We start from the raw sequence: 22,750 nt of genomic DNA, 5'->3' as shown, positions 1-22,750 counted from the left end.
CCCGGCCGACCCTGGCCCTCCCTCTTCTCTGAAGCTTCGGGGTTCGTCGGGGCGTGTGTGGGCCCGGCTGCCGTGGGGCACGAGCAGGCCTCGTCCATTCGTCTCCTTGTTGAGGTCTGTGAAATTGGGGGGGTCGGGCTGGGGCGCCGGGGGGGGGGGTGGAGCCCCGGGGGCGGCCTGGCTCCGCCCCCTCCTGCTCCTCCCCCCCCTCTCATTGGCCGCCGGGACCGCGTCGGGGGTTTCCATGGCGACGGGCCGCCCAGCCGCGGGGGCTCCGGGCACGCGGGGCAGAGGAGCCCGCGGAGCAGCCGGAGCCGAGGCCGGCTGGGGGGGCCGCGCTGTGCGCCCAGGGAGGGGCTATCGGGGCCCGGGCGCACCCTCCGAGGGGGGGCCCTTTCTAGTCGGGGGAGTCTCTTCTAGTGGGGGTCTGCTGGTGGGGGGGCGTGTCTGCTAAGGGGGTTCCTGTCGGGGGGAGACTCCCCTAGTGCGGAGTCCTCTGTAGTGTAGGGAGTCTGTTCCTGGGGGGAGTCTCCCCTAGTGGGGAGTCTCTCGGGGGCCCCTCTCGGGCGCGCCTCCCCTAGCGCGGTCTCTCTCGGGGGCCCCTCTCGGGCGCGCCTCCCCTAGTGGGGTCTCTCTCCGGGGCCCCTCTCCGGGGCCCCTCTCCGGGGTCTCTCTCGGGCGCGCCTCCCCTAGCGCGGCCTCTCTCCGGGGCCCCTCTCGTGCGCGCCTCCCCTAGCGCGGTCTCTCTCCGGGGCCCCTCTCCGGGGTCTCTCTCGTGCGCGCCTCCCCTAGCGCGGCCCCTCTCCGGGGCCCCTCTCGTGCGCGCCTCCCCTAGCGCGGCCTCTCTCCGGGGCCCCTCTCCGGGGTCTCTCTCGTGCGCGCCTCCCCTAGCGCGGCCTCTCTCCGGGGCCCCTCTCCGGGGTCTCTCTCGGGCGCGCCTCCCCTAGCGCGGCCCCTCTCCGGGGCCCCTCTCGGGCGCGCCTCCCCTAGCGCGGCCCCTCTCCGCGGCCCCAGGCCCGCCCGGCCCCGCGCCATGGGCCTGGCCGAGTCGCGGCCGGACGAGCTGCCCCCCGGCGCGGCGGAGCAGCTGGGCGCGGGCGAGCAGCAGCTGGAGCTGAGCGGCCGCAGGCTGCGGCGGCTGCCCGCGCCCGTGTGCGCGCTGCCCGGGCTGCGGCGGCTGGACGTGAGCGGCGCGGGGCTGCGCGAGCTGCCGGAGGAGATCGAGGAGCTGCGCGAGCTGCGCGTGCTGGCGCTGGACCGCAACGAGCTGGAGCGGCTGCCCGAGGCCCTGTGCCGCCTGCCGCGCCTCGGCCGCCTCTACCTGGGCGGCAACCGGCTGGCGGCGCTGCCCGCCGACTTCGCGCAGCTGCAGGCCCTGCGCTGCCTGTGGCTGGAGGGCAACGCGCTGCGCCGCTTCCCGCGGCCGCTGCTGGCGCTGCCCGCGCTGCGCTCGCTGCAGCTGGGCGACAACCGGCTGCGCGGGCTCCCGGCCGAGCTGCCCCGCATGGCCGGCCTGCGCGGCCTCTGGCTCTACGGCAACCGGCTGGAGGCCTTCCCGGGCGTGCTGCTGCGCATGCGCCGCCTGCGCATCCTGGACCTGGACCGCAACCAGCTGGGCGGCTTCCCGGACCTGCGGCCGCTGCGCGCGCTGCGCCTGCTGTCCTACGACCACAACCCGGTCACGGGCCCGCCGCGCGTGCTGGACGCCGTGTTCCTGGTGGGCGAGGGCGCGGCCGAGCGCATGGCGGAGCGCGAGCGCCCCCCGCCGCCGCCCCGGGCCCCGCGGGCCCAGCCCCCGGGGGGCGAGGGGGCGCGGGCGCGGGCGGGCGCCCCTCGGCGCCGCGGCTCCCCGCCCCCCGGCCCTTGACGCGCCCCTCGGCCCGGGCCGGCTCCCCCCCCCCCCCCGCCCAGGGGGTCGCCCCTTGCTCCCCTGCCCCGCGCGGGCTCCCTCTCCCGAGCCGTTCCGGAAAAGCTGCCGGACGGGGGGCAGAAGCCAACCAAAAGGCCCCCCAACGGCTCGCCAAGAGGATGCCAGGCTTCGTTGCCACGGCAATGGGTCGGGCCCGGAGGTCGAGGCTTGCCCGGCGGCGGGTGGGGGCGGCGAGCGGGGAGGCTGCCCTCGGGCCTCCTGCGTGTCCCGGGGGGCCGTGGCCAGGAGGCGCCCGAGGGCCGAAGGGCGCCCCACACTTGGCCCCCGAAGGGGCGGGAGCCCGCACCGGGTCCGCTTGGGCTTGCAGGCCTGGCAGCGGCCTTGGACGAGCCCCCCGCCCCTGCCATCCTCTGTGGCGACGCCCGGCCCTGCTCCTCCCCGAAGCTAGCTCCCCGGCACGCGGCGAGGCCTGGGCCGTACCCGGGGCGAGAAATGACTCGGCCAAGGACACGCCGCTAGAAAGTCACAGAGCGGGGTTCCGACCCCCGACACGGCCCTGCTTCCCCGCCCCAGCCTGCCCGGCGCTCGGACATGCCACGGACGCTGCTCCCGGGCCCCTCCGCCGGGCAGCGCTCTCTGCCCCGGCCCCGCGGGCCTCCCGGCGGCTTCCCAAGCACGCGTCTGCTCTGGGCCCCCCGCGCCGGGCATGCTCGCCCTGCCTCTCTGCGCCCCATCGCAGCCTCGCCTGAGCCGTCCCCGGACCACTCTGCCCCCTCCCCATCATGTTCCGGGGGGCAGCAGCGCTCGTCTTTTCGGCTTCGTCTCCAGGAGGAGCAGATGCCCCCCGCCCCCAGCCTGGCAGCTGCTTGGCCACGGGGGGAGTTTAATAAATAAATATTGAATGTCACCCACAAAGTGCTTCCCAGATACCCTCCTTGAGCACAAGATCCCCCATCGTCTCCACCTTGGGCCGCAACAGTGAAGCCCGGGGTGCCGAGGGAGGGAGGAATAGCCATGAGCCGTTCTGAAGCCCCCCAGGGCGGGACGTCCCTCGCCCTGCTCTCGCTGTCCGGCTGGGTTTGGGGCGAGGGGCTGGTGACAAGACAGCCCAGCTGTTTGCTGCTACCACACGCAAGCTTTCTGGGGGGGCTCAAGGGATTTAGGGATGAGCCTCTGTCATCCTGGGAGACCTGAAATGCCCCCCCCCCTTGGGGCCACTTCCCTTGCCCGCTGCCCCAGGTTATCTCAGGCACCCAGGCTATGCCAGTCACCCCAGCCGCCCAGGTTAGCCCAGCTGCCCCACAACCTCCTTCCCCAAGATGACCTGGGCACTTTTGGATCCATGGATTAACATTTATTCAGGCACCTGCAGGTGCTGCACAGAACAATGAGTCAGACAGGGGTCCCTGCCCCTGGGGTTCACAATCTAAACAAGACAAGAGACACACAGGACACAGACGAAGGGAAGGGGATGAAGGCAGGAGACAGACCCAAGGGAGAAGCGGATGGCCCCAAAGAGGCCACCCCCCCCCCAGAACATAGACCTGGAGTCCATCCCCTCCCCTTGATTTGGGGTGGGGGTGGGGGGAATCTGGGACAGCAGACTTGTTCAGGAGAAGCTTCCAGAGAGCAGGGACTATAGAGAGAGGAAGGCCAGGAAGAAGGAAGACAACGCAGGAGGAATAACCCGAGGTGGGAGCGAGCCCGGCCTGCAGAATGGGACCAAATGAGCTGCATGAGAACTGAAGGAGATCCAAGGTCTGGGAGGACACTGGCAAGCAGGGCAGGGAAATGCCCCCGCCTTCAGATCCCACCAAGGCAAGGGCAGGAATGCAGGGGGGCTAGTGACAGAACAAGAGGGCCCCCAAACTCCTCTGTTCCTCCTCCCTCGAGCGACAGAAGCAGGACCCGGGGCCCCCCCAGGGAAAGCATCTTGCCCAAGGCTCGGCAGCCTTGAGGTGGCCAGGCTTGGCATCTCCGGGCCTCTGAATGGGCAATACCTGAGCACCAGGGCTGGTTGGATTTTTGTGGTTTTTTTTTTTCCAGGGACTCTTTTCCATGGGAAAAACTCAAGGCCCTGGGCCTTTCCTCTCTCTGCTCAGGGCTGAGCTGTGTGGCAGCTGCCACCCCCTGTGTCTCCTCCTGGCTCCTTGAGAAGGGGGAGTCCCCCAGGCAGGGAGGGCAAGCTGAGCTAGGTGGTCCCCAAGCCCCTTCTGGCATAGCTTCCCTGACTAGGGATCAGCTTCCAGAGAGACAAAGAATGGAGTCTGAGGGGTCTTTAGGGATAAAATGGGGACCCCACCTCTGAGGGCTCCAGGATCGGGCTGGGGGGCTCGGGGTAGGAAGGGGGGTGGGCAGAAGACTGGACTGGAATTTCCTTTTGTGCTCATGAGAAGCTGATTAGCACCTTCTTCCTAGGAAACCCCTGAGCACAGCTCAGACCTCGGTTCCTCCTTGGGAGGGCCGGGGGCCAGGTGCTTATTGCCCTTTGAGGGGTGGGGAACTGAGGCTGGAGAATGGAAGTGACTCACCTAAGGTCACACTGCCAAGGAGGGGCAGAGCCCAGGCTCCGCAGGCTTGGGGTCAGTGCTCCCTCTTGGGCTGTTCCCCAGAGCTGGGGAGGGGGAAAGAATGCTAGTTTGGCTATTGCTATTCCTAAGGGGGACCCGAACCTCCAGGTCCAGGGCTGCCTGATTCCTCCTTCCTCCCCTCCAATATCTGGAGAAGGGGGGGCCCTGAGGGTGTTTTTTGGGGGGCATCTTCCAGTGCCACCCCCTGCTCCAATCCGGCCTCCTGGGTGTGGATCAAGGGGGAGGAAGTCTACCTCCTGGGGTGGGGGTGGGATACAGCAGGAGACCCTAAGGTGTTAAGAATTCCCCTTGGGGGATGATAGCCAGGGAGCCAGAAAAAGCATCTTGGAAGATGAGCCACGATGGATGCCATATTCCACCGGAGACAGGGGGTGTGTGGTGGAGAGAGCCCCAGGCTGCCCCCACCCATCTCCTCCTCCTCCTTGCGGGGGGGATGCTAAGGAACGGCGGAGGAAGGAGTCAAGCCCTGCTTTTTCACTATCCTTTATTAATCAGAACGGCCCCACTCCACAAAAGCAGGGGCCGTTCCCACAAAAATATGAATCTGCAAAGAGGAAATCTCGCTGGCTTAGAGGGTGTGTGTGGTGGAAACATTTTATGGTTTTTTTTCCCCGTTAGTTTTTCTTCCTTTCTCTTCGCTGAGAATGTTGAGGTTTGTGGTTTGTTTTTGTTTTTTTGTTTTTGTTTTGTGGTGGTGAATTTTTTCTTTTTTTCTTTTTTTATAAAACACTTGCTGGAAGAAGACTCAACAGAATAGAAACAGCAGGGTCCCCACCCCTTCGCCCCAGCTTTAGGCTGTTGTCTCTCCCATCCTCTCCTTCAGGTAGGGTGCATTGCTAGGTGAGGGGCTGGGGTGGAGGGAGGTGGTGGGAGAACTATGTATAGCCATTACAGGAGGATGATCACAAGAAAAAAAGACATACCTGAAAAAAAGGTAATAGCTCTAGCATCCCCCAAAGAAGCCCCAGATGATTCTCACATCCTAATGGGGACGGGAAGGACCCAGGACACTGGGGCAGGGAAGGATAGGTTTTTCTCCCCGGCCTCAGAAACCCTAGGACTGGGGAAGGGAAAGCAGGTCTCCCTCTCGTAACACTTTGCCCTTGGGGAGCCCCTTCAAAATCCAAGGACATCCAGGGTACCCCCAGATAGAGGCAACCTCACAACCTCCCCTGTGAGGTAGGTGAAGCATTAATTATTACCATGTTTACAAGTGAAGAAAATGAGCCACAGGTGGCAGGGGTGACTTTCCCAAGGTCCTTGGGGCGATGGTGGGTCTGCTTTGGCTGTGTCCTGTCTTACCTACCTCTGGCCAGCCCCTTCCACCTGGTCTTTAGCCAGCATCTTTGCCTCATCTTAGAAAGACCAGAGGTGGACTCTGGTGCAGGGAGCTTCCCTCTCAGCACCAATCCCCTTCCCTGCTTCTTCTTTCACTCTTCCTTTCCTCCCTTCCTCCTCTCCTCTCCTTTCATTCTTTCCTCTTCTTCCTTCCTTCTTCCTCTCCTTCATTTTTCCTCTCCTTCCTTCCTTCCTTCTCTTTCCTTCCTTCCCTTTCCTCCTTCCCTCCCTTCCTTCTCTCCCTCCTTTTCTTCCTTCCTTCCTTCTCTTTCCTTCCTCCTTTCCTTGCTTCCTCCCTTCCTTCTTTCATTCCTTTTCTTCCTTCCTTCTTCTCCTTTCCTTCCTTCCTTCTCTTTCCTTCCTCATTTCCTTCCTTCCTTCCTTCTCTTTCCTCCCTTTTTTCCTTCCTTCCCTTTCCTCTCTTCCTTCCTTCCTTCTCTTTCCTTCCTCCTTTCCTTGCTTCCTCCCTTCTTTCCTTCCTTCTCTTTCCTTCCTCCTTTCCTTCTTTCCTCCCTCCTTTCCTTCCTTCCCTCCTCCCTACTTTCCTTCTCTTTCCTTCCTCCCTTCCTCCTCCCTTCCTCTCCTTCATTTTTCCTCTCCTTTCTCCCTCCCTTCTTTCCCTCCCTTCCTTCCCCACAGCAGTCCTGAAGGGGCCACTTCAGCCTGCACAAGAGGGTCATCAGTTCAACCTGAGATGCAAGGTAAGGGGAAGCCTTGGGAAGGTTACGGGAGTAGGAGGTGGAGGCAGCAGAGGATCCCCATCCCTGATCCATTTAATCCCTTTTCAAAAAAAAAAAAGACACCACCTGGAGAACATCTTTGCATCCGATTGGCTAAGAGCTGCATGGGCGGCACTGAAACAAAGAGACCCCTGGCTCTGTCCACTCTAATACAATTTGGTTTGACCCCAGCTGGGAATCACTAGCTGAGGATAGCAAGGCTGGGGGCTGGCTTGCTGGGCGACCCCTCCCCGCCCACAGGGAGGGAGGGGGGAAGGGGGAGCCCACCGAGCTGCAGAGAGCAGAGCCCATTAACCCTTCATGCTCCCTCTCCAGACCAGATGCCTGGGCTCCCCCCATTAAGATGTGAGCCAGCCAGCATTCGGAGGCTGTCCCCCCAAACCCCTCATTTTCCCAAGTAGGGAAACTAAGGCCCAAGAGGAAGTCTCTCTCAACCCCAGTCTGCATTCTCTTGGCTTCCACTGAGCTCAGTCATCCCAGTCTCCCCGGCTAGGCCCAGCTTCTCTCTACCCTCTCCTGTTGCTTCCCTGGAGGACACCACCTAGCCCTCTCTACGAGCTTCTATGCCTTTGTTGGATGATAGAATTTAGCTCTGAAAGGACCCGAGTGACCCTCTCAATTCTATTAGGGGGTCTAGAGACCCCTCCCTCACCCCCATTTCCCCAATGAGGAAACAGAGAAGAAATAACCTGCCCAAAGTCGTACAGCTAGCAATGAGATAACCGAGGCAGGAACAGAATCCAGGTCAGAGGAGCTGGGGACCAGAGAATCCTAGGCTGACCCTGGGGGCCCTTCAGCCTCTTGAAGGCCCTGAGGCCTAGAGACGCTAGTCTCTAGGTTTGCCCAGCCTGGAGAGGGCAGAGCGATGCCCTGGCAAGACTGGGCCTTGGAGCTCCTGGGACTTTTATCTGTGATAGAAAGTGGTTCAACACAAAGACAGGCTGGGGTCGAGGTAAATCAACATTAGATACAGGGCCTGAAGAGCTGAATTCAAATCCTGGCTGTCTAATTCTGGGCCAGTGGCTTCTGCCTCATTCAAAGACATCCCCTCCCCACTCAGAGGGTCTCTCTGTGGGCACCATTCTAATTTCCTAAGTCTAGGGTCCTTCCAGTTCTGATGTCCCCTGGGTCTGGAAGAGAGGAGGCCAGACGGGATGGTCTCTCCAGCTCATCCCAACTCTAGGAATCTGAATTCTAAGCAGAGGGCATCCCCCAAGTCTCCTAGACATGGTGGGTTGGAAGTTGCCCCCCCCAATCCAACTGGGCCCCACTGTGGACTGAGGGGATGAGTCTCTGACGAGCACCTCCAATCTTTCCTGGGGGGCCCTTTCCCTGTCCTTTCTCCTCCAATCCCCACCCAAATATGGTAGAGTCCCCCCTTTTTTCTCCATCTCATCAACCCTTTCTTCAAGACCATGGGCTCTATTTGCCATCTGGTGGCCAGAGCTGGGAAGTGCGGATCTACACCTGCTCCCAGGGGCTGTGCCCACCTTGGGATGCCAGTTCTGGGGTGAGGACCAGCTGACTTTCGGCCAGGATCCCCCAGAAGGCGACCCCTGTCCACTCTTCTATGAGAGGGCAAGAGAAAGAAGCACCAGGTCTCCGGGAGCCGGGCACTAGGCTTGTCTCAGCATCTCAAATGCTTCCGTCCCATTCTCTTGACAAGAAGTGGGCAGAGAGAAGGGGCAGAGGAGAGGGTGATGGAAGGGGGAAGGGGCTGGACTCCCCGATGCTCTCTGTTAGGTGTCAGAAATACTTTGCAAAATAAATGGATGGTCACCCCAATTTCCAACGTTCAGAATAGGGGAAGGGAGATGACAACTGAATTGGGGGGGGGTCATCTGGCTGGTGGAACTGCAGAGCTCAGGGAGGGAGGGAGAGAAGAAGCCACGACATCATGGGCTTGGACTAGACCATCTTTGAGGTCTCCTTAGCTTGGACCTTCTGGGTTCTGCGGTAAGCACAGACCTTGGGATTCCACATTTTGGGTCTGACCTTGTCTAACGTCCCTTCCGGTTCCTTCCAGGTCTTCCTCTGGCTGGGTGCATTCTATTTCTAAGGGGCTAACACTGTGTTCTAGGGGTGCTGCCAGCTCTGAAAGTCCCCCTTCAAAGTTCCTAGGGGTCTGCAGCACTCTCGGGGCTATGTATCAAAGGCTCCTCTAGCTTGGACCTTTCACACCCTATGTTCCCTCTCAGCTCTGAAATTTTCCTCTCTAAGATTTACTCCCATTCTGATAATATGGGACGGAGGTGGGGGAGGGTTGCAACTGGGGAAGGGCCAGAGAGAGAAATGGGGAGCATCTAAACGGCCAGGAGGGTCACCTGATGGGGCTGGAGGGAAGCCAATGGGGTCCTGGGGAGGTTGTGGGGAGGAAGGACCAGGACAGAGCGAGGCCTCCAGCAATGGAACAAGGCCCACCTGGGCACCAAACCCATGCCAGGGGCTGTGGCTGAGACTGGTCTCCTCAAAAATCCTCATGGCAAGGGAACAGTTTCTGGGTGGGATGACCATCTCCCCCAGGGAGATGACGTCCTGAGGTGGCCATGGAGCTGTGGGGCCCTTTTGGTCTGGGGGTTTGGGGAGATCTTGGGCAGGGGCATTTAGAAGCAAAACAAGAGGGGGGTGGGGGCTAGGGGGATAGAACTGTAGAACTCGGTTCAATCTTAGCTTGATGTAGCCTTGGCTTGGGACCCAGACCCTCTGGGCCTCAGTTTCCCCATTTCAAAAACAAGAGGGTTGGATGAGATGGCCTTAAAATGGCCCTCAATGCTAACTCCTATGAGTCTTACACCTATTTTTAACCTAAAAAAATACCACATGGACTAAGATTTTCCATACATACAGAATTTCCTACTTCAAGTTTTAGAAGGGAAATGGGAGCCGGAAACACAGCCTGGACCCCTGGCCTCCACAGTCCAGCCAGTGTCCTGAGGACAGCCACAGGGGCCTCCCCTGTTCTCTGGCCACAAGGCTGGCCTTTATGGTGACCACACTGGACCTGGGGATTGCCGGGCCAGGCCGGGTGGGCTCCTTAGGACTTTGGGCAGGTTGGGGAGTCTGTTCCCTTATTTGAAAAATGAGGGGCTCAGAAAAGCGCTCTTCAAAGGCTCCTTCCAGCTCTAAAGTCTAAGCGAGGGTGGGATAGTGCTTCTCCCTCCTTCCTTGGCCTCTTCCCAAAAGACCCCCCCCGCCCAGAGCAACCTCAGGACCAACAGAGCGAGCCATCTGGAGCCCCTGGCAGGCTGCCCACGCCTCACACGCGCTCAACGCACTCACACGAACAGGTTGAACACAGCACGTGGATACAGGACCACGGCTCGGAAGCCGGGCTATTTATACCCCATTGGCACACGGGGCCCCTGGACGGCTTCAAAAAACAACCCTCTGGTGGGGAGGAGGGCCTTTCTGGCCAGGCCAAGCGCCGTGGCCTTACTGGGCCCTCGCCCACTCCGACCAGGGGCTGGTGGAGGCTCGGCCAGCCCGCAACTCCAGAAGCCACCGTCAATAAAATGGCGGACGAGTCAAGCCCCCCGGGTGGGGCCTCTGGAGGGATCTCGGGTCCTGCCGTCTAGCCTTCTCTGTCCATCCGTCTCTCTTGCTCTCTCTCACTCTCTCCCCCCTCCTGTTTCTTTAGTGTCGGCGAGTTGGAGAAAAGGGGCAAGCAGGAAAATGGCTCCCAAAGGCCCCCCAAATGGGGGCTGGCGCTTCCTAGAAACATGGCCATACTGAGTCCTGGGCCCCCTCCCTGGCTGACCACAGGGGTCCTTCCCACCCAATGGGGGAGCCACGCCCGGGGCATTGTGCATAAAGTATGAAGGCGTGACCCCCAAGCCATGGGCCCACAGCCCCACCCCCGGGCCCCCCCAGGCCCTACTCAGGCCTTCAGTTGGTGCCACTGAGCCACAGGCTGCCGAGGGCGGGCGATCATGTCCTTCCAGTGCTTCACTTCCCCAGGACCACTCTTCCAGGACAGATAGATCTGGAGGAGGAGAGGGAAGGGGGGTCAATCATTCAGGCATCAAGCATTGAGCACCGACTGGTGCTGCCTCTGCTGGAGAACCCCCTCTTCTGTCATGGGCACCAAGTTCTCCAAGTAAATGCTAAGTGGTTTCTGAGGGGAGGTACTAATCGCTGAGGGGGGTGCATCAGGGAGGGTCTTACATAGAAGGTGGTACCTGAGTTGAACATTGAAGGAAACCAGGGCTTCTGAGAGGCCTATGAGAAGGGAGGGCATCCCAGATGTGGGGAACAGCCCGGGCACAGGCAGGGCCCTGGGAGCTGGACTATGGGAAAGGACAATGAGTCAGACTGTGTGAGGAGGAGGGAGCTGAAAGTGGGAAGGGGCTGGGTCACAAGGGGCTTTGCCAAACTAGAATATTTTGTGGTTGATTCTAGAGGCAAGGAGAGACGGGGTGGGGTCTGATGGGGACCGTGATAGAGCTAATTTTGGGTGGTCCTTTGGCACCTGGCAGGGGCTTTGACCCTCTGGGGCTGTGGGACCTTTCTGAGCCTCCTCTTCTCCGCTCTTCAATGGTGGGGGTGGGGAGGGAATAATGCGTACAGGCCATCCTAAGAAAAGAGCTTTGTGGTCCTACAGAAGTGTGAGGGGTGATGCCAAAATCATAGGCCCAGCCTGTAGCACCTGGCCCTGGCTTTCCTGATGAGGCCAAAGAGGCTCAAGTGACCTGTCCACAAGTCACCTGCAGGGAGTTCACTCAGGGGTCCTGAGGGCATGTATCAGGCAAGGAGGGCCATAGGAATCAATCCTGTCTCCCCCTCTCTCCTTTCTTCCCTTCTTCCTTTCTTCTTTCTCTTCTTCCTTACCCCCTCCTTTCTTTCTTCCTCCATCTTTCCTTTCTCCCTCCCTTTCCTCCTTCCTTTCTTCTCTCCCTCCCTCCTTCCTTCTTTTCTCTCTCCTCTCCTTCCTTTCCTCCCTTCCTTCTCTTTTCCTTTCTCCCTCCTTTCTTCCCTTCCTTTCTCCCTCCCTTCCTTTTTTCTCTCCTCTTTCCTTTCTTCCCTTCCCTCCCTCCTCCCTTTCTTCCTTTTTTCTCTCTCCTCTTCTTCCTTCCCCCCCTTCCCTCCTTCCCTCCTCCTCCTTTCTCTCCCTCCCTTGATCCCTCCTCCTGCAGTCAGCTTCCCTGCCCTCATTCATGAATATATTTAGCAAATATTGATTGAATGTCTCCAGCACACAGAGCCCTGCCTTGGGTGCCGCTCTCCTGCCCCCCACCTCCCTCCCTGGAAGGCGGCTGCCGGCATCAGCAGGTTGCCTGGTGCCGGTGACACCCACCTTGCCGATGACATCATTCCGGCTAAGCTTATCCTTGTCCATGACGGTGATAATGATGGTCGTCTCCCGAAGCTTCTCTGTGGGGATGTCAAAGATGAAGGACTCGTTGAAGACGGGGTTCAGGTTCCTCTTCATGGTCACCGTCTTCTTCTTCTCCACTCGTTTGTCCTTGTACATCAACCACACCTTCACGTAGGGGTCTGGGGAGGGAGAGGCCGAGTCAGGAGGAGTGAGTCCGCTCTGACCCTGACCCCTTCCACCGAGGAAGGACTCGGAGCGGGGTGGGAGAGGTGGAAGAGAGAGGGCTTTTCTCCTTTGGGGTACAGCATGTGAGGAGGGATGGCCTGAATTATAGAATGTCTGAGCTGGGAGGGGCCTAGAACGGGACATGTCAGGGGGAGGGTCTCCCGCTTAGAACATGGAATGTCTGAGCTGGGAGGGGCCTAGAACGGGACATGTCAGGGGGAGGGTCTCCCGCTTAGAACATGGAATGTCTGAGCTGGGGGGGGGGGGCTGGGGAGAACATTTGGTCCAACTAGCTCATTTTACAGATGGGAGAACCTGGGTCTGGAGAAAAGGGGTGATGACTAGCTAGGGACCCCAGGATAGTTACAGATTTTAGGACCAGACCCCAGGCCTCTTCAGCCCCCTGCCCTCCTATCACTGTGCTAACCCTTCTCTATCTGCAAAGACCCTCAGAAAAGCCTCCTCCCTGTGGGCAGGGGGGCTCCCTAGGTTGGGGGAGGGCCAGAGGGAATGGAGGCCTGAACACATAGAATGAGAGAGGGTCCATCCCAAAGCCCCAAGTACCAGATGTGCCCCCAATGTCCATGGCTTTGAGGTTCCGTGCTTTGATGATGTTCACGATGATGGAGTTGGCTGAGGGATTATAGCACAAGGACAGGAGCAGCTCCCCTCGACTTCCCTGGAAGAGACAAGGTCGGGGGGTGGGACGGATGGTTCTGCCATGAGGGCCTGCAGCCCTGGGGACAGCATCTGGGGTCTCCCTGGCCCTCTGGAAAGTAGGCCTCGGTGCCTCACCCTGACCTTGATCCTTGTCTTGGACTGTCCCCTTGCTCCTGGCTCATTGTGGGCCAGGGGTCTCTTTTACAGTGCCCCCCCCCACCTGGGGATAGCCTTCATATAGTGTTAAGATCTGTGAAACCCTTCACAAACATGATCTCATCCCAGCAATTCTGGAAGTAAGAGGGATGATTATCCCATTTTGCAGATGTGGAAACTGAGGTCAGGTTAAGTGACTTGCCCAGGGTCTCTCATTGCTAAGGTCCAGGGCACTCTGGCACCACTCTGCTGCCAGTAATGACCACAAATTGGACCTCCCCTGCCACCAGAATGAGGGGAAGCCTCCCTTTGCTGGGGGGGACTCTTCTCTCTAAACAGCCCCAACCTTGGGGGGGGGGCACAGAAAGGATCTTACGCTCCCATCGCTACATGGCTTCAGCTCCTTCCAGAATGTTTGCATCTGGGTTAGGTCTATTTTGTTGAGAGGGATGGACACCTCCCCAATGGGGTCATTACGACTGAAGCGGTCATAGTCCAGGACCTGCAGGTACAGCACCCGCTGCACCACCTTCTCATAGGGGAAACCTGTGGGGACAAGAAGAAAGTCTGGACTGTGGGCCCTGAACCCCACCATGGCTCCTTCCACAATGGAAGGTGTCTCCCCCCCCCCCAATAAGTCCTCATCTAGCCTCTGCCCCAGGGCTTCAGGAAGGGGAAGTCACCCTATTTTGGCTCCAATTTTTAAGAACTGTTTGATCCTAAATCTCTTTCTTTGTGACGTCCCCCATTCTCTGGATCAGCCGGACTCCCAAGGAAAGGGACCTGAGGCTAGCACTACCCCCTACCTCAAACTTCCCACAGTCTGTGCCTGACCTCAATCAACTGAAATTCCTTCTCCAGGTCCACCACAATCTCTCAGTTGTCAAATCTAGTGACATTCTCTCTCGCCTCATCCTTTCTGACCTCTTCACAGGTGATGGCTGCCCTCTCCCCCAGATCCTCTCCTCTGGGTTTCTGTGACCCTGCTTTCTGTCTCTGTCTCCCCCTCCTTCTCCCCCAGCCCCTTGCTTTCCTCCTACCTCTCTGCCCCTGGCTCATCATCTATGGTCAAGCCTAAGGCTCCACTCTTAGGCTGGCTATTCTTTCTATGGTCTCTCACTTGACGAAGTCACTTGACTTGGCTCCCATGGATGTAATTATGATCATTATCCAGATGATTCCCAGATCAACCTATCCAGCCCCAACCTCTGTCTTGAGCTACAGTTCTGCACCAGGATGTCCTGTCAATGTTCCCAATGTTCCCAGCCCTTACCCCCACCCACTGCCACTACTGAACTTCCTGATTTCTGTTCTTTTAAAAATTCTTTTTGGAGGCAATTGTGGTTAAGTGACTTGCCCAAGGTCACGCAGCTAGTATGTATCTGAATCCAAATTTGAACACGAGTCCTCCTGACTTCAGGGACTGGCATGAACTTCCCTAATTGTGATGAGAGTACCACCACCATCCTCCAGGTAAACTAGATTCACAAATCATTGTCCATGTCGCCTCCTCCATTCATCCCACATATCAAGCAGATGTCAAATCTTGGGTTTTTTTTTTCCCTGCTTCCATTTCTTACACTTCCCCACCCTTCCAACTATCACACTGGCTCCTGCAGGAGTTCTCCCATCGCCCTGGCTCTGCCCACTCCAGCTTGTCCTCACCCCCACTGCTGTTCACCACCATGAACTCTCAAAGGGCAGTTCTGACAGGATCAGCCTCTGAGGCCCCAGACTCCAGGGGCTGCCTGTCTGGATTGAACATAAACAGCCTTGACATTGCCCGTCGGGTACCAGACCCCTTCCTAATGATCCAGGCTTCATCCCCTCTCTGTGCAGCTCATCCCCACAGTCAGGCCCAGATGCTTTCCCCTTCACTCCCACCTCTCAGTACCCCTGGCTTCTGCAGGGCCCTCCCCCCTCCCTACACTACCATCTATTTGTTGATGGGCATGCAGTCTCCCTTGTTTTGCTTTAGTCTTTCTTCTTTTTTTTTCAAGGCAATGGATTAAATGACTTACCCAGGGTCACAATATCCAGGGTAGGTATCTAGCATCTGAGGTTGGATTTGAACTCAGGTGTTCCTGACTCCATGGTTGGTGTTCTATCCTAAGCCTAGCTGCCCTGCCTTAGTCTTTGTATTCCTTTATTTCTATTTTTTTGCAAGACAATGGGGTTAAGTGACTTGCCCAAGGTCACACAGCTAGGTAATTATTAAGAGTCTGAGGCAAGGGGTGGCTAGGTGGCTCAGTGGATAGAGCACCAGCCCTGGAGTCAGGAATACCTGAGTTCAAATCCAGTCTCAGACACTGGCTTGGGGTCAAGGGGTCCAGGAAGTTTCTAGCCATTTTGAAGCAGAGTCCAGTGTCTTTCGGTGTGAGCTGGGACCAAGTTTAGAATCACTCCTGCCAGCCAGCTCCACAGCTTACTGACTTCTCCTGGGAGGGCTAGCCCATGGCCACATATCCCCAGCGAAGGCCCGCCTAGCCCCATAGCTGGGGAGCAGCCCAACATCAAATGGGGGTGGTCTTGGTTCCCTGCCCATTAGATTGATCACTCCTTCCACTAGTACAGGGACCAACAACTAAGCCTAGCTGTTTAGTTCTCTCCTTCCATAGCCTGAAGGGTCATAAGGAGCCCCCAAGAGAGTGACCCAAATGGCCACGTGACCCTCCTGACCCCAACAATCAATTCATCGGGAAGTCATTGCTGAGTGTGTCTAGGCTCCCTTCCTAATATCCCCCATTTCCTGCCCTGGAATGAACTCCCCATCTTGCCCTTGTTAGCCCCCTGGGCAGTTACATCAATTGGAATCTTGCCCTTCCTTCAAAGTCTAACTCAGGTGCCACCCACCACAGGAAGTCTTCCCTGTCCCCAAGGAGTCCTGGCTACCCCTTCTGGGAGTCCTTCTGTATAGCAGAAAGAGGGCCATGGAAGTGAACTTCCATGAAGATCCCTGGGGGCCACAGGGTGACTTAGAACCCCCCCCCATATCCCTATTGCCTATGTCCTGTTGAATTTCTATTTATCTTGTTAAATAATTCCCAGGAACATTTTACTCCGGTTCAGGCCACACTTGGGAGTACTGAGGTTGCCCTCAGGCTGGGTGTTTGACACCTTTGTCTGTCCCTGGTATCAAACTTACAGATGAACTGACCTTTCTCCATACCACCAGCTCCTTAAAAGGGGAGCCACAGCCTTCTTTAGGTTTGTGTGCCAGAGGCAAAGTCGGGGCCCTGCACCCACTGGCACTTCAAGAATGAGGACTAACTGGAATCATCAGACATCTCGAGACTGGTAGTATAACCATGGTTGTCTGTGTTTTATCTCTGCTCAGGCTCTGGCACAGAGGAAACGCTTCATAAAGAGGTGTCAGACACCCGGCCTGGGGGCAACCTCAATACTCCCAAGTGTGGCCTGAACCGGAGTAAAATGTTATTGGGAATTATTTAACATGATAAATAAAAATTCAATAGAACATGGGCAATAGGGATATGGGATTTTCTAACTGCTTCAAAAAGTTCTATTATCTATCTATTATCCATCCATCCATCCATCCATCCATCCATCCATCCGTCCATCCATCTGTCCATCTGTTTGTATGTTGTCTGTCCATCCATCCATCCATTTATCCATCCATCTGTCTGTATGTTGTCCATCATCCATCCATCTATCTATCCGTTCATCCACATGTCATCCATCCATCCATCCATCCATGCATTTGTCCATCTGTACATTGTCCATTCATTTATCCATCTAACCATCTCTTCATCATCTATCTCTCTATCAATTATCCATCTATCCATACATCCATCCATCTGTCCATCTGTCTGTATGTTGTCCATCCATCCATCCACCCATCCACTGTCCATCCATCCATCCATCCGTCCATCCATCCACCCATCCATCCACTGTCCATCCATTTATCCATCTAACCATCTATTCATCATTCATCTATCTATTTTCTATCTATCTATCTATCTATCTATCTATCTCTAGATATCATCTCACATCTTTCTCCATTTATCATCTAATATCTATCTATGTTTTTATGATCTCTCCTGCCTCCAAGACTAGTAAGCTTCAGGATGGCAGAGATCATGTCTTATTCATTCTTTGTGATCTACACATAATTGATGTCAAGTTTTGTGACATATTTCCATATCAGACTGTGAACTTCATGACCACATCATCTCAAACCCCAACCCATCCAACACTGATGTCCTGCCCTCAGGAGGGGTTTAATAAATCGTTTCCCCTGTACTAGATTAGGAATTTCATGGGTGATCATTTCTTTGCAAATGCTAACTCACGTGCCAAAGGAATCTGCAAACAGCAGGTGATTAATAAAACATTTTTTCCCTTTTTCATCTCGTAGACTGTGAGCTCCAAGGAGGAGACATCTTGCTCAAGGGCTGTATTTCATATAACAATGCCCGGTCCATGGCAGGGTCCCTGTTCTTATTATTCCCTTTCAGATGGGAATGATTTCCCAGCCACGGATTCCCACCTGTTCTCCCTTTATACAGAGGAGGAAGGGCGGAGGGAGGCCAGACTTACCCTGCCTTCCCTGTCCCATGACTCCCCAGAGTACCTGGGCTAGGACTCCTGTCCTTCCCTACCTGGGAGTGCCCTGGGGGCATGGGCTCACCTTCAAAGAGGAAGGTCTCGTTCCAGTGGGGGTTGAGGTTCTTCCTCTTGACCTTGGTTTCCAGCTTGTGCTTCTTGTCGGGGAGCAGGTAGATCTTAACGAAGGGGTCGCTGGTGCCGCTGAAATCCTTGGCGGGCAACTCCTGGGCTTTCATGATCTTCACAGTGAGGGTGGACTCTTGGAAGTTGTAGCCCACGCTGAACTGGATGCGGCCCAGATTCTCCTGACTGCAGCCTTCGTGGGCCTCGTCGTCCTCCGAGCCCGGGGACAACTGGGGTGGGAGAGACGCATGCCCCAGTGGGGGGACATCAGGGGGAGCCCTGCCTCCCTGCCTCCTCCCTCTGGTCCTTGTGGCTTCCCCGGAGCAGAGGATGGGGTGGCACAGGAGGGACCAGAACGGAGACCACAGAAAGCGTGGCAGCCATAGCTAAGCTCTCTCTCCGCTCTCACCTCTAGCACAAACCCTGCCCTGGGTTCCCCTCCTCTCTATCAGTCATCTCCAGATTAGCCTGGGTCTCCCTTGCACCTAGTTCTTGGCATCAGCCTGGCATCACAAATCCCCCATCACACTGGCATCAACTGGCACCAGAAGTCCCTCATCAGCCTAGCATCACAGGTCCCCCATCAAACTGGCATCATCACAAGTCCCCCATTGGACTGTCTTCAACTGGCACCATAAGTCCCCCATCAGCCTGGCATCAGAAGTCTCCCTATCAGCCTGACATCAGCCTGGCATCACACAGTCCTCCCAGACTGGCATCAGCCTGGTATCACACAGCTCCCCATCAAACTGAGCCGGTCCCCTGCACATTGCAGACCTTTTCTAAATCCTTCTCATTGAGGACTCAAGGCCCCTTTGAAGAAGGTGAATATTCTTCAGATGAGGAAAGAGGGCTCCTGAGACTCAGAGCCTGGCCTTGCTCCCCTCCTCCCAGAAGCCTAGAATGGATGAGGCCACCATCTTGAATCTCCTGTTGCCATCTAACCATGCCAGCTGCTACTCCTGCCAGGTGCATGGGGATCCAAGTAAACACCCAACGTGGGCAGCTGGGGCAGAGCCCAGGAGAGGCAGAAAGAACTGGAGGGGCTCCGGTGGGGAAGGACACACCCAAGGTATTGGGGGTGGGAGGGGACCCCAGAGGGGCAGCTCAAGGCTCCTTTGGCAAAGCCAGGCATGTCTGTGAGACACACAGGGTGACAAGGCTCAAAATATTTTTTGTGAAGGAAAAAAATAGTTGGGGGAGCTGTAGGTGAAGCTCCCCACTCCAGGTTAGCTTCTTAAGTATCTCTGCTGTGTTCAAGACCCTTAATTTTTAGGGAAAAGAAAACTGTGACTCAGGAATTATGGCCTTTGGGGGCCACCTCCCCTTCTCCATGAGACCCATCATGGACCTGGGCTCTGACATGTAGTAGGCACTTAACTGATGAGGATGTTTGTCTGGATGACCAGGACATTAGGGAGGTGATGCTAGGACAGGCACATGAACTGGATTTGAGGGGGGAGGGGGGGACTGTGCTAAGTCACCCACTTCACTTTCTCCTTCAGAGCCAGCTGGAGCCATGGCCAGACGTGGGTGCAAGGCAGTCAGAGGTGAGTGACTCGCCCAGGGTCACACAGTTAGAAAGAGACCCCAGGGCCAGTGCTCTGCCCACTGTGCTGCCTGGTTGCCCCAGGCTCTTACTAAAGGCTTGATGGTGTTATGCCCAGGATGACCTCAGTAGCAGGGTTGGCTTTGAACCTAGGGCTCTAAATGAAATTCTTTGGTCCTACCAATGCCGATGACTTGGAAAGCCCTGAACCTGGACCTTCCCACTGGGGAGGGAGATGGGCAGGAAGGCCTCAGGCCCTGGATCCGTGCCCTGGATGAGTTGGACCACTGGAGGAGATCCTGGGAGCGGGGGTGGGAGGTAGGAGTCTCCACCTGCCTCTGATCCTGTCTCCTGATGTGATTTCACTAAATGACAGGACGTTGGAAAGAACCAGAAGCTGAAGCCCCCTGGCCAGGAGCACTTGAAGCACTTGAGGCAGAATCCCTCAGTGCCCCTGGACTCTCATCCTATCATCCCAGCTCTGAGATGGGGGGCTCACTACTTCCGAGGAGGCTTATTCCACACCGGGGGAGCCCTAGTCGTTAGCACGCTTGTGCCAACACGTCACCTATCTCTCCATCCTTTCCACCCTTGCTCCTGGTCCATCTCTCGGGGGTCAGATTAAGGCTCACCCTTCTCCCAGACAGCAGGCCAGATGTTTAATGGGACCATCATGTCTTCCCTCCCCACCCCCTTTAGATCTCTTCTTCCTCCTCCTTCTTCCTCTGCTTCCTTCCCCACCCTTCCAAAATAGGGGGCCCAGAGCTTGGCCGCCTCTGTTGGTGGGGTGGGGGCCTCCGGGACTCTTACAGGGCCGGCACCAGGCTCTGCACGCACCACCATAGCCCTGAGCCCTAATTAACCAGATCTGGGATGGCACAGTGGAGCCGTAGCCATGGCAACCGGGTGGGCAGCCCCACTGGAGCCCCAGGGGGACAGGCAGCCAGAGACCCTTCTCCTTCAGAAGGCATCATCAAAAAACAATCAAAGAGCCCTGCACTCTGGGCTGGATCTGAGGCCAGGCGGACCCCTCCAGAGGGGAGTGACCGGGCCTCCCTCCCCTGACTCCCAGGAGCCTCAGCTACCAGTGGTCATCTCATCAGAAGCTCACAGACTCCCCAGGTGCCATCACTGACTCCATTTCACAGGGATGGAGAGTCTGAGGCAGGAGGCCAAGCCAGGGCTCCCCGCTCCCCCCATTGAGTCCTGCCCTCTATCTGGCCTCTAGGGGGGTCTTGTGTCCCTTGAACAGTCTGAAGAAGCCTCATGGACCCTTCCTCAGAATAACGTTTGTTAGCATCAAAGGAAACCAATGACACTGAAACGTGGCAGTCCCCAAACTAAGAGAACATGAACCCCAGCCCCAGGGTCAGGGCCCCCATTGCGGGTGCACCTGCTGTTACAGATGAGGAAACTGGTTCAGAGGCTTCGGAGGGGAGCGAGCGGTCCTAAGTCCAGGTCCCATATCAGCTCCATGGCCATTTTCATAGTTGTTCTGGGCCTTGGTTTTCCCATCTGTACAACGGGGCTCCTGTCTCCACTGGAGGACCCCTCGTAAACCAGAGTGGAGTTGGAGGGGTCCTTCATCTATGCCTGGGGACCCCAAGGTGTAGGGAGGCAGGTGAAGGCTCTAAGGTCACTCTTGTAGCCCTGGAAGGGCACTTGGCAGCCAGAGGACGCTCCCTCCCCCATTTGCAGATGTGGAAACTGAGGCCAAGGGCAGTGACCCTGCTCAGGGTCAAGGCATCTGGGTCTGAACCCCCCGACTCTCACCCGGAGCCAAGGCGCCAGGGTGGCTGCCTCTGGGAAGCTGAAATCCCTCCCTGGGCCCTCCATCGAGGACCATGGAACGGCAGATGGGCACCAAGGCCTTGCCAGCTGCACCCCCCTCCCCTGGCTGTTGCCACGGCTGCTATTAGAGTTAATGACCCGGGCTATCTCTGGCTACTTCCTCTCTCCTCCTCCTCCTCCTCCCTGGAAACCAGCAGCCAGGGTAGCGAACCCCTCTGCCCCTATTGCCTCTGCTGGGTCAGGGCTGGAGTCCAGCCTGAGAAGCTGCTCTCAGGAAGCCAGAAGGGGACAGGGGGATGGCCTGGGGGGGGGGACCCAGCCTGGGAGGTCCCCGCCATCGGATCCCAGTGGGCAGAATGGAGCCGAGGGGCCACCCAAGGAGCAGACAGAGGTGGCTAGGCCCAGGGGAAGGCCAATGCCTCCAGACCAGTCCTAGGAGTCAGCCTTGGGGGCATCTGGGGGAGAATAAAAGGCCTCCCCAAGCAGACAGTCTGACCTGGAAAGAGGGGGCCCCGCTGGGCCTCTGACCCCCCGGTCCCTCTTGGCTTCCCCTCCTTTCTCCCCACCTCTGCAGAGACACATCTCCTAGGGAGGTTGGGCCCCCAAAAGTGGGCATCCAAGCACTCCCTGCCCCCTTCACAGCCTCAGTTTCCCCATTTGTGGAATGGGGATGATCACAACGATCCACAGAAGAAAGCACCATCCCAGTGAGTGAAGACCACGAGGCTGGCCCCTCCAGGGCTGCCATGACCTCAGGCTCTGCTGAGACATGGGCCCCCCATGACTGTCATGGCCCCTTTGTACCAGCAGGAGGAGCCACCTGACACCACAGGGCTGCCTGGCCTGAAGGAGCCTTAGAACGCAGAATGTGGAAACTGAAATGTAGAGGACCCCAGACTCACAGAGTGCACCCGGCCTCAAGCCCCGTGGCCAACAAGGGGTCCACTAGAGTCAAAGTCCCAATCCTGGCGACAGCATAGCGGGAAGAGTGTTGGATTTGGGGGTTGAAGGAGCTGGGTTCAAATCCCACTGGTTCCTTGCTAGCTGTGCCAACATAGGACCTCACTGCCCTTCCCTGGGCCTCAGTTTCCTCACCTGTAAAATGAGGGGGTGAGTGAATGACCTTTGAGGGTACATTCAGCTCTGGAGCCACCCATGTGCCATGATGGGCCATGACCTCCTAGTCCACAATGTCCCCCTGGGGCCTCCTCAGAAACCCCCTATCCTGCTCAGATCAGGACCTCAGAGGGGCTCACGGACCCCCAACTCTGCACCAGCTCAGCCTGGAGAGCTTGGGGACTTGGGATGCCCCCCCAGTCCCGCTCACCACCTCTATTATAGTGCAAGAGGCCTCAGAGGCCCCCCTCCCCCAGCAGCCGCTCCCTCTGAAAACTGGGGCCTTGGCTCTTTGATCAGTGTGGCAGACAAGGAAACCGAGGCAGAGTGGGAAAAGGGACAAAACGTGGGGCACCAGGACCTGAATTCAAATCTTGCTCCAGACCCTTCATAGTTATGCACCTCAGACAAATCATCTAATCTCTCCATGCCTCAATTTCCTCATCTGTAAAATGGGATTCAAGTCTAGATCTCAGACCCCAGACCCCATATTCTTTGAAGCACTCCACCTGCCCCCTCCCCCCACCAAGGAGCAAGGGGGTGCACAGTAGGCGCTTCCCACAAGGCTGCTCCGACTTTTCCTTCACTCCAAGGTCTGACAGACCTTCACACAGAAGGTGCTTCACTTTCCCATCACTCCAAGGTCTGACAGACCTTCACACAGAAGGTGCTTCAGACTTTCCCATCACTCCAAGGTCTGACAGACCT

General features: G+C 57.4%; 2 protein-coding genes across 6 annotated transcripts in view; one reads left to right on the top strand and one right to left on the bottom strand.

Annotated features, from left to right (window-relative positions):
* Window positions 1–730: 730 nt before the first annotated feature.
* Window positions 731–1,867, top strand: LRRC10B (leucine rich repeat containing 10B). Its single transcript, XM_074231660.1, has one exon. It carries the CDS (start codon window positions 1,034–1,036, stop codon window positions 1,865–1,867), a length of 834 nt encoding a protein of 277 aa, XP_074087761.1. The 5' UTR covers window positions 731–1,033.
* A 2,062-nt stretch (window positions 1,868–3,929) lies between these two features.
* Window positions 3,930–22,750, bottom strand: part of SYT7 (synaptotagmin 7) — a 105,485-nt gene continuing 86,664 nt past the window's right edge. For 4 of the 5 annotated variants that reach the window (XM_074231329.1, XM_074231330.1, XM_074231328.1 and 1 more), the window contains 5 exons: window positions 17,546–17,816; window positions 13,271–13,440; window positions 12,643–12,757; window positions 11,833–12,032; window positions 3,932–10,521 (listed from right to left, as the gene is read on the bottom strand). In XM_074231329.1, coding sequence (XP_074087430.1) covers window positions 10,417–10,521; window positions 11,833–12,032; window positions 12,643–12,757; window positions 13,271–13,440; window positions 17,546–17,816 — 861 coding nt within the window. In that variant the 3' untranslated portion in view covers window positions 3,932–10,416. Of the gene's footprint in view, window positions 10,522–11,832; window positions 12,033–12,642; window positions 12,758–13,270; window positions 13,441–17,545; window positions 17,817–22,750 lie in introns of all 5 variants that reach the window. The other variant, XM_074231332.1, reaches the window with a different exon arrangement.

The sequence above is a fragment of the Macrotis lagotis genome, chromosome 3 (genome assembly GCF_037893015.1).
Source record: "Macrotis lagotis isolate mMagLag1 chromosome 3, bilby.v1.9.chrom.fasta, whole genome shotgun sequence".
In the NCBI taxonomy this organism is placed as follows: domain Eukaryota; kingdom Metazoa; phylum Chordata; class Mammalia; order Peramelemorphia; family Peramelidae; genus Macrotis; species Macrotis lagotis.
The sequence above is the reverse complement of the archived record's forward strand: the minus strand, read 5'-3'. Positions and strand labels throughout refer to the sequence as shown.